Source organism: Diadema antillarum, unplaced genomic scaffold, assembly GCF_040938485.1.
Source record: "Diadema antillarum isolate AM-2024a unplaced genomic scaffold, OU_Dant_1.0 seq00000946_RagTag, whole genome shotgun sequence".
Classification (NCBI taxonomy): domain Eukaryota; kingdom Metazoa; phylum Echinodermata; class Echinoidea; order Diadematoida; family Diadematidae; genus Diadema; species Diadema antillarum.
In genome coordinates this window covers 1724492-1734787 of record NW_027271795.1, presented here as the reverse complement: position 1 = coordinate 1734787, position 10296 = coordinate 1724492, and the positions used below count along the sequence as shown (strand labels likewise).

Below are 10296 nucleotides of genomic sequence, written 5' to 3'. Positions count from 1 at the left end.
TCTTCACATTGTCAATTCAAAAATAAAGAGAAAATATGTAGGCTTTGCCATCTGAGCCAGTAGCTAAATCGATATTGACAAGTCAACTTGAAAAAGGGCGAGGATTTGTATTTGGCTAATTTGCACATGCATAGCACATTTATCACTATTTTGTGGGTTGCTGCATTTAATCCCTTGTGTGCTCTGCATGCCAACTGATATAGAAAACTCTATACACACTGTCAAAATCCCTGAGACTAAAAGGGTTTTAGAAAATGAGAAATGAGACTGATGTTTCTGCCCACTCCAGAAAGAGGATGAATTGAAGAGGATACAGAGGACAGCACTGGAGACGGGCAGCCACTGGTGGCAGATGGCCTGCAGGTGGATCTTGGGGTCATTGTGTCGGAGGTCACGGCTGGCGACCTTTAACCCCAATGACTTCACGATCTTCTCCATCTTCTCTTTGTCTCTGGATGAAATGGGGGGGGGGGGGGGAGATGAGAAAGTTAACTGAATGAACCACTGCAGTCTAGCATGTTTAAAAAAAAATAATTCCACAATTTATTCAGGTTACTGCAATTAGTAATTCTATTAGCCCTCCTGCATTGGATCAAACTTCCTCTGAGAATGGCATCTGGGCCTTGTTGCATAAAGTTGAGATCAAACATGAGTCAGAAAATCAAACACAAGTCTCTGAAAACTCAATTCTGATTGGCTGATACCTGACATATGTTTAATTGCATCTTCTTATACAAAAGGGCCCAGATCTCTAGACAAACAGCAGGTGAGCTTTGAGTACATGTTGTGAGCATCAAGCAATCAACAGTAAGCAAAGGCATTCTCTATGCTTTCAATCATGTGTAACATCAAAAAAGAAATAAAAATCTTACAACAATACATCACAATGTCTGTGAACTTGTGCCACTTCAGATGTCTGTCTTGCCCTCAAATGAGACATCTTGAAATAAAAACGGTTAAAAATGTGGATACCTAAACCAAAAGCGTGTAATAATAATGATAGTAGTAAAAAAAAAACTCACTTTCTGACGAAAACTGTGTCGTACAGGGACCAGATGTTCTCCAAAACAAATTGTACAAATAGAGGCTTCTTGGCCTTCGCCTGAAAAAAAAAAGGAAAAATAAATCCATCCGTAAACAACACAGAATAATTTCCATGCAGAACAAGTTTGCAAATGAAAAGACTAGCAACTTTAGACTTAGGTTTATGGGAGTATTTTCATCTTTTCATTTTCCTGGTACAAACAATAATTCAAAAACACTTAAACACCACTAGAAAAACCAAAGTGGTTTATCAACATAGGGAACTGTTATGACATGGTGGTTCACAAAGGATAGGCTTCATCAAGACACTCGAGACTGAAAAGCCCATAAACTTATCATCATCTGTGGAAACTGTGATCACCAAGTTATGAGTGCGTATATAGCCTTTTACTTTGCAGGCCACACATCCATTAAAACTTAATACAGCACCATAAAAACAAAGAAATTGACAAATAGGCAAATGTTGTGATTATGGTGGATACAGACTACATTATGCAGCACAGAAAAAAACAGAAATCTACTGGGTAATGCTGACATCGAGATGTTGACCAATATGCTTAAGCAGAAAAATCATAGGGTAAATTACAGAATACCGGCAGCCAATCACGGAGAGCGCAAATCGCTCTGAAAAGAGCGTAATTACGCTTGCCGATAGCAACCATCTGAAATATTAATCCGATCTGCGATACGGTCCGTGATTCGGCTGTCGACGATTACATTTGTTTACGTGTGTTTTCTTTGATCTGTGCAGTGAGAAGTGTGGTATCTTACGTTGTTCTCGGGGGTTTCGGGGGTGTCCCCCGAATAATGTAGTTCTAGATCCTGACGATGCTAGTCTAGTCTAGCCGTTAAAATTTACCCGAATTTACGATGAATACTCACGTTTTTAGGAGTTGAGGATAGTCTGTATCCTAGAAATCGACAGCAATTTAGGTGAGACTAGAAAACAATCACTTATCTAATTGCTGGTGCTAGCTTACAGTAGAGCTTACGCACTGTGTGGGTGCTCTTGACAGCCCACCATGTTGACTCTATGCAGTCGTACAACAATACCGGTACGGTACCTACACACAACAGCTTATGATGCGTACGTGTGCAGTGGTAGCGCGTACTGAGTCTGCAGAACGCGCGCATGTTTACTAGTACAGTGTACAATACGTGTAGCAGTTGAGTGCGCACATGTCTCTTGACAATACGCGTATACGCGCTGCCTTGCCAAACTAGTGTGTAGTGTGATTGATCGTGAATGACTTGTCGAAAAGAGATGAAGGAAGGAGGATGTCAGCTGTGATGACATCATCAAGTTTAAAGTAGTTCCGCCAAAATCGGCTCGATTTTCTTTATCGACGATTTACTCGAGTTATCTTGATTTAGAGCAGTTTTCCTCTGAAACCACTCAATTTTCATAAAAATTGTGTGGTCAACCTACTTTTTGACGGCCGTTCCGTTCCCGGGCTTTTTGGGGGCCCCAGACGACGGGAAAGACGAATTTCAGCCCTTCGGGCTGAAATTCATCTCTAAGGGAGAGCCGCCGGAGGCGGGGCCGAAGGCCCCGCCTCCGGCGGCTCTTATATGCACCAATATGCTAATTTATATGACGCAAAACCGGTATTCTGTAATTTCCCCAAATCATATAATTTTCTCCGATATTAATCATCCCTGTCTTAAGCTGAGTTTGAGTTTGAGTTTATTTATAACAACAACATATGTACAGGAAAGTTTGAATACATGTTTATACATCAATATTAATACATACTACATGTAACAGTCTAAACGATCTAAACAAAACATATTGAATATAATCTATAATATAAAATTATAAATGATTATGTAATCTGAAACTATTAATCTAAAAAAAGAGCTACAATATGGCAATGTTGTACACAATGAGGTTGCTAAAAGAACCAAGAGGTAGCACAGGTGCTAGTAGGTGTTGGTCCTTTTAAACACGTATTACATAATGAACTATTGAAATACATTTAAAAATACTGTTATAACATTATTAATTTGTAGTACCATTGTCTATACAGATTTAATGTGTTTTGCTAAATTACTTTGGAAATATTTCCTGGTATTAATACTCCTTAATTTTTTTGGCAAAGCATTCCAAAATTTCACTCCTATATAAGAAAGTGAGAGTTGGCCATACATAGTTTTGCATTTTGGTAGATAAAGCAAGCCTTCTTTTTTACCCCTTGTTGAATAAGAATGGTGGATGTTTTGACAATATTCTACTAGATCATGTGGCATATTTCCCTTTGATAAATCAAATATAAATGTACAGATGTAAAGTCTATGCAGTTCAAATACATCCATTACTCCCAGTTTTTGAAATAGGGGATCAGAAGGTGTTCTGAGTGGACTGAAAGTGATAGCTCGCATGGCCATTTTCTGACTAAGATGAAGGCAGTTTAGATAAGATTTGCATGTACTCCCCCACACTTCAATTCCATATGTTATGTTGGATTGGATAAAGGATTTGTAAAGTAGAATAAGTGTATGTTGGGGGACACAGTGTCGTAATTTAAACAGAATACCAACCTTCCGTCTTACACATTTATTTACAGCTTGTATGTGACTTTTCCAAGTCAAATGACTATCAATGCATATTCCAACAAAAGATGCCTCATTCACTCTACTAATGACATTATCTGATAGTTTCATTGTTCCTTTTACTGTAACTTCCCATTTTTTACTTTTTATAATCGTATAATTTGTCTTTTTCAAATTAATTGTCACTTTATTAGAATTGAACCAGTCTTGAATTTTCCCTAAATGCAGATTGATAATCCCCATGTCAACTTCCCTCTGGCCAACATTGAATGTATGAAATATATTTGAATCGTCAGCAAATAGTCTAAAATTAAAAAATGAAGTTGAATTTGGTAGGTCGTTTATATATATTAAGAAGAGCGTTGGCCCGAGAACTGATCCTTGTGGTACACCACACTTTAAGGTATTCGGACTACTGACTGTTTCCTTGTAACATATTACTTGTGATCGATTAGCAAGATAACTCTGAAACCATTGTAAAGGTTTGCCGCAAATGCCATAAAAACTCAACTTGCTTAAGAGGATCTTGTGGTTTATTGTGTCGAAGGCCTTTTGGAAATCAATAAATACACCAATAGTGTGTTTACCTTTATCGATAGACGTTAGAAGTGAATTCACAAGGTTGATTACAGAGAGCTTAGTACTGTATTTTTTACGGAAACCGTATTGATGTTTGTATAAAATACTGTGTGTGTGTAAAAAATCCACCAACCGCTTGTTGACAATTTTTTCAAAAATCTTAGCAATTACTGGCAATACTGAAATTGGTCTGTAATTGCCCGGGTCTTCCCTAGAACCTTTCTTGTAAATTGGAGTAACTTTTGCTATTTTCAGAGCATCTGGGAAAACTCCATTTTCGAGTGACAAATTGAAGATATAAGCCAGTGGCTCAGAAATTAGATGCGCTGAGTCCTTTAGCAAACGTATTGGTATATTGTCAAAACCATGTGCTTTCCTTTTATCCAATGCCTGGAAGTAATTGTAGATTTCCCCAGGTGTAACTGGTGCCCAAAATAATGATTTTTCATTTCTCAATGAGAGATATTCCATATGATTTCCACTCTCTGCTGGAATCACTTCTGCTAACTTTGGGCCAATGTTCACGAAAAAGTCATTGAAGATCTCAGCTATATCTTTTTCTGTTGTGATAATCCTTTCTACTCCATCAGTATTTGTTACCAATTTATCCACTTCAGTATTCTTTTTACCTCTATTTCCGCCATTTAGTAATTCATTGACGGTTTTCCAGGTTTTGCTAGTATCATTCTTATGCTCATGAAATAAATTACTGTAATACATTCTCTTTGCATTTTTCAAAACAGTTCCAAGAGTATTTCTGTATCTTTTATACTTTGCTGTATGAATTCCTTCAAAGTTTAGTGCCTTGCATGCCTTATAGAACTTAGATTTTTTGTTGATAGATTTCAAGATTGCTGAAGTCACCCATGGTTTTCTAAGGAAGTTTCTCTTTTTGCCTATAAAAACATTTTGAATCAGCGCATGCTTGTCACATATCATATTGACCTAACTAATATTTTGTCCCATTTTCTTTTCTTTTTAATGTTTTAAGTGCTCTTCTGCAATGCATTATATTGCATATACATGTATATCACATTTGAAGAAACACTGATTAAAAAATGAATATAACATTCTTTGTCTGTATGCTCCTTAACAGTGGCGCAAATTAAATGTCTTCAAGTTCTCTGTTTGGAAATTATTTCATACTGAAGAATTAGCCATGAACGGCATTACAAATAAACAACAAAAATGAAGATCAAAATGTAAATACGAGCATACCTGAGCTCCCTTCATTATCCTTTTTGATTTGGTGTGGAGGTAGAAATCCCCCCACAGCGTCTTGCGAAGAATGTCTGCCCTCACTCCTAACTTACTGGCATAGAGCTCAGCAAAGTGGTTGATGCTGTGGCATAGGAAAGTGAGAGGAAAAAAATAAATCAGAGCACTGCCAACACATGAAGCTAAATTGGCACATGACTACAAGCAATGCATTATGTTACTCTGTCTGATACCAATCAATTCGATTTAACCCGTTGAGGACGGTTTGATTTTGCTACAACACGCATTTCCCATAGACACCTGCACGAGTATACTCGGGACTCGTCCTCAACGGGTAAATAGTGCTTTCCTCTATGCTGTGCTGCACTCCTGCATAATATTTCATTGATTCCAAATATCAAATACAGTTCTCATTTTCCTTTCTATCTGTTCAGATATCATTAGTCACCTCTAAGCTTTTATCATATTAAAGCATTATCTAATGACACATCAAATTGAATATCAGATTCTTTATGTAACATTATACTAGCTATACACTGTATCACATCACATCACATCAAAACATGTGTTGATCATTTAAAATATGCATGCATGTCTGCATGTATATATACATTATGCATGTTTTCTCGGCATAAACACCATCAGCAAAATATACATCGAGTTGAGAGATGCTGGTGCATCGCATGTTTCCAAATAATCCTGTGTATAAGGTACCTGAATCCCCATCCATCATAGGCGCTGGCGAAGATGACGTTGTCCTGGTCTGGTGAGAAGTAGATGTGGGAGTCATCGGTGTCTTCCAGTCCATCACTCCAGTCATACACCTGTTCTCCTTCTCCTCCTTCTCTTCCTCCTCCTCCTGTTTGGGCTTCTTTCTGTCCATCTTCACTTGTTGCGTTGTCATTCGCTTTCTGTGCATCAGATAACACACAAGACAGTAATTAGTGAGTGTGCATATGTTTGTATCTCGAGTGCTTGTGTCAGTGTTTGTCTCACCTTCTTGTTTGCATCTATCTGTGTTTATGTTTGTGTTAGTGTTCATTTTAGTGTTTGCATTGTGTCTGTGTTTGTGTATAACTATATCAAAGTTGTGCAAGTGTCTGTGAAAGTGATTGTGTATGTGTCTGTATCTCACTTGTATTATTACCTTGCATGTCTTCCTCCAACATGTTTTTGATCTTTCATGAAAACACCTGCAGCAGTTTCCTTCCTGCTACAGAATTTCTTTCTTTGCACCAATTCCTCTCATCATTTGGACCTGTCCATTCCCTTCTTAAAACTCAATTACTTGTGAAGCACCTTTCCATTTTCATAGATAAAAAATGGTGACCTTAGACCAAACTAGTTGAAACAATATATTCTCCATCTTACACGGTTGTGCTTCTCAACCTTTTTTAACCCGAGACCCACTTGGGCTCCTACAAATCAGCATTTTGAGACCAAGTTAGACTGAATACAAATCTTATTTTATCTTATTTTTGGCCAACATCCGAGCCCACCGGCTGAGAAGCGATGTTCTATGGCACCTTCATGCAACAGAAAATAAGCTCTCTTACTACTGGAGCTTTTAAAGGAGAAATTTGTATTTGTGCTACTCCTGCTTTTCTTTTTCTCTCTCTCTCTTTCTCTTTTATTGACACTCAGGCCATGGTTTAGTTAAGATTCCCATTGCCAAGAGACGATTCAATCCCTGCATTGATAAAAATCTACTTCTACAGAAGCGATGACATTACCCACAATGTCAAACAATGAGCAAATGCAGTAATTTGACTAGGCCTCGGCATTGGGTAGGCTAAAACTGTGGGAGTACTATACAAAGGGAGGAAATAAATACTAAATACACTTACTGCAGAGGTTTTCTCAAGGACTTCAGTGGCGTAGAGGTTTCCCACCACAGCATTGACTTGTTCCAAGACCTGCTGGAGGTGTAGGTGGGCCTCCATGGGTGTGTACTTCAGCTCGGTGATGAGGCGGTCAATCTTGTTCAGCACCAGGCAGGGTTTGATATGCTCCAGCCAGGCTTGACGCAAGACTACATGGGTCTGACAGTGTTATGATCCAGAGAAGTAAGTCGTAGATAAAGCTTCATGTGGACTTGATTTTCATATATTTATACAGTGGCACATATTTGCAAGTAATCACAGTTACTGTCAGTGGGAAATTTCCAAATTATATAACATGAAAGGCATATTTTGAAACTGAACGCAATGTAAAACAAATTTTTAATTTAAATTATTTCAGTCATTAACATACTCATGAATCCTTGTTTGAATAAAGGGTTTCTCTAGCACAAATCAATATGTGCAAACATAAGCATGACCTGCACACCTTCAGAATTTTAAAGTGTCACAGAGCAGTTCCACAGACAAATGCAATAAAAGGAGATACATTCCAAGAAGCCCTGTCACCTTCACAGCCACACAATATACCCAACATATATTCTTACCTGAGGAGAAACTCCTTCGACAACATCTACAACCACAAGAGCGCCCTCACAGAGTCTTACAGCTGTGGACACTTCGCTGGAGAAGTCCACATGGCCAGGTGAGTCGATGACGTTAACTAGATAGTCCTCGCCTGAATATTGTAACAGACAGAAATTAAAGTGATCTCTCTCCTTTCTGTCACAACAATGATCTTTGTGAACTTCTATGGCCCTTAAGGTAACACGTTGGAGACAGACATGAGGTCAAATGCACAATACAATTTAAGAAAATTTCCATCCCTTCAGGGTGACCTCATTTTTTATATCAGCAGTCAAATGCCAGCAATGACCCACTGTACTTCATTAACCACATTGGCTCTATTTTAGCAAACACAATGCAAACACATCACCACAAGGAATATGAAGATATAGCAATCAGTTCACATCAAAATTTTAATATTCAATAATATTCACATTCCCTCACAGACAGCTGCATTATGGAAAATGCTACACTACATTTTTAAAAGCTCCATCACACCTGCCTTAGAGTGTGTATGGAAAAGATACAAGAGAAGAAAAAGTACTGGGGAATGAGTGTTCCTGTGTATGTACGGTGGACAGAATTTTCAAGTAATATTGAATTATGGCCAGTTTTGCTAAATCACTGATATTGTGGATGATAATCATCATGATGCAAAAAATGTTGTCACTGTGGTGGTGTGATCCTTTCATAACCCCATTTCTGATGCATATATTTCAACTCTTACAAAGTGTTCCTAGGAAGCATTCCTAATTACTACATACATCAGCAAATGGCAAGTGGTACACTGAAAAATCATTTCATCACATCTTGTTTACATGGTCAGTATTATTTAAGAATCCTGTACGCCAACAGCAGTCTCTCATTTGATGTGAACCCTTTGCACTAGCTATGCATTATTCAGATATCTATTCTCTCCACTCAATTTATGTTCTTTGTTATGTGTTTTATGCTCTTACAAACCAATTGTTTTTTAGCTGTACCATATTTATGTTGGCTTTGTTCTTGTTTTTTATTGTGTGCACATGTAATGTATATCAATGCAGGGCTGTCTTGTAAAGCAGGCCTTTGTGGCACTGAATTGGATTACCCTGCTTTTAAAGAAGACTTGATAAATAAAAAACAAATAAATAAATCGCTATAATTCACTACTTTTTGATCACCATTGTGTTGTTTACTTTCCTTACAAATATTAGCTTTTAAAAAAGAAAGAAAAAAAAAACGCCTTCTTTAAATGACATAAGAACATGTATCGTAGAATTACCCTCTCTGTGGCTGTAAAGGAGAGAGATGGCGCTAGACTTCATTGTGATGCCCCGCAGCTGTTCATCCTCCCTGCTGTCCATGTAGCGGAGTTTGCCCGCCATTCTGGAGGAGATGATGCCATTGCTGGAGACAAGTGCATCAGCCAGCGTAGTCTTGCCTGGATGGAAGGTGAACAATGACAGAGATGAAAAAGACTCTCTACTATTTAAAATCTCTCTGGTTTTCTCTTACCTATGAGAAGGCCCAAATTGGTATTGACATGTTATAGTCATAATGTCGTGTTGAATCAGTCATTACTTGCATGAGCCCCAAGCAAAGCTATATGACAGGGGTGGCCCTAAAAGGTTCCCAACAATCCCTCATAACCCTTGAGCATATCACACTTGTGATATCATTGTTATCACATCTAGTGAATTGTAGTCATGGTTCATTGCCTGTCATTGATTTATAAGTGAACACCATTCCATTCGCAAGGTTTCAGTTGACATTCAGAACTATGAAATGAGAACTGTAATAGAGTATTGTTCAGTTACTGTAGAGTTGTTGAGATCCCTGGTAAAGTTTGCACGTCCTATTGGCTTCAATCTTGATCACTGTAATCCCCCTATCTTGAAATAACAAGTAATAAATAAAGTATACTTTTTTGGATAAATGTTCTGACAAGTAGCATACTAGAATTTTCACTCTGTGCAAACAAGGAATAAATTGCTGACGTCAAAACTTTACATTTAAAGAAGCATTGTTAAATATTGTCTGAGAAAACATAAACATAGCTGCATATACTTCAGAGGTAGAAAATGCTCTCCGGTTGTCTTTCAAGAAAAGATGAAAACTTTGCTTGGATTTTGTGAGGTTGCACAAACACTATTTGATATATATATATATTTTTAAATCAATGTACAGACATCATAGAACATCTGTGAAAATGAAACTTCTACAGGAATAAGAGCTATAAAGACTGTAATTCAAATAAGAAATTTCTGACCATACATATTTGAAAAACATGCTTTCTTACCATGGTCAACATGAGCCAATATGCAGATGTTCCTGATTCTATCTGCATTCTTCTGCAATTCAGCCAACTTTTGAACAGGAACAGTTCTCATGGTTGGTGTATTCCTTCAGCAGCCAGTGAGTGGTGTGTGTATATTATAGGGGAGGTCCGGACCTC

The 10296-nt window shown here is 37.8% G+C and overlaps 1 protein-coding gene across 1 annotated transcript; it reads right to left on the bottom strand.

Annotated features, from left to right (window-relative positions):
• Positions 1–314: 314 nt before the first annotated feature.
• On the bottom strand, positions 315–10296 carry LOC139741702 (elongation factor-like GTPase 1; the record flags this gene model as incomplete). Its single annotated transcript, XM_071652282.1, has 8 exons — positions 10141–10296; positions 9124–9282; positions 7841–7971; positions 7242–7436; positions 6109–6305; positions 5395–5518; positions 1023–1102; positions 315–451 (listed from the first exon to the last, which is right to left on the bottom strand). Coding segments are annotated over exons 1-8 (1114 nt in total), but the record flags the coding sequence as incomplete, so codon positions are not given.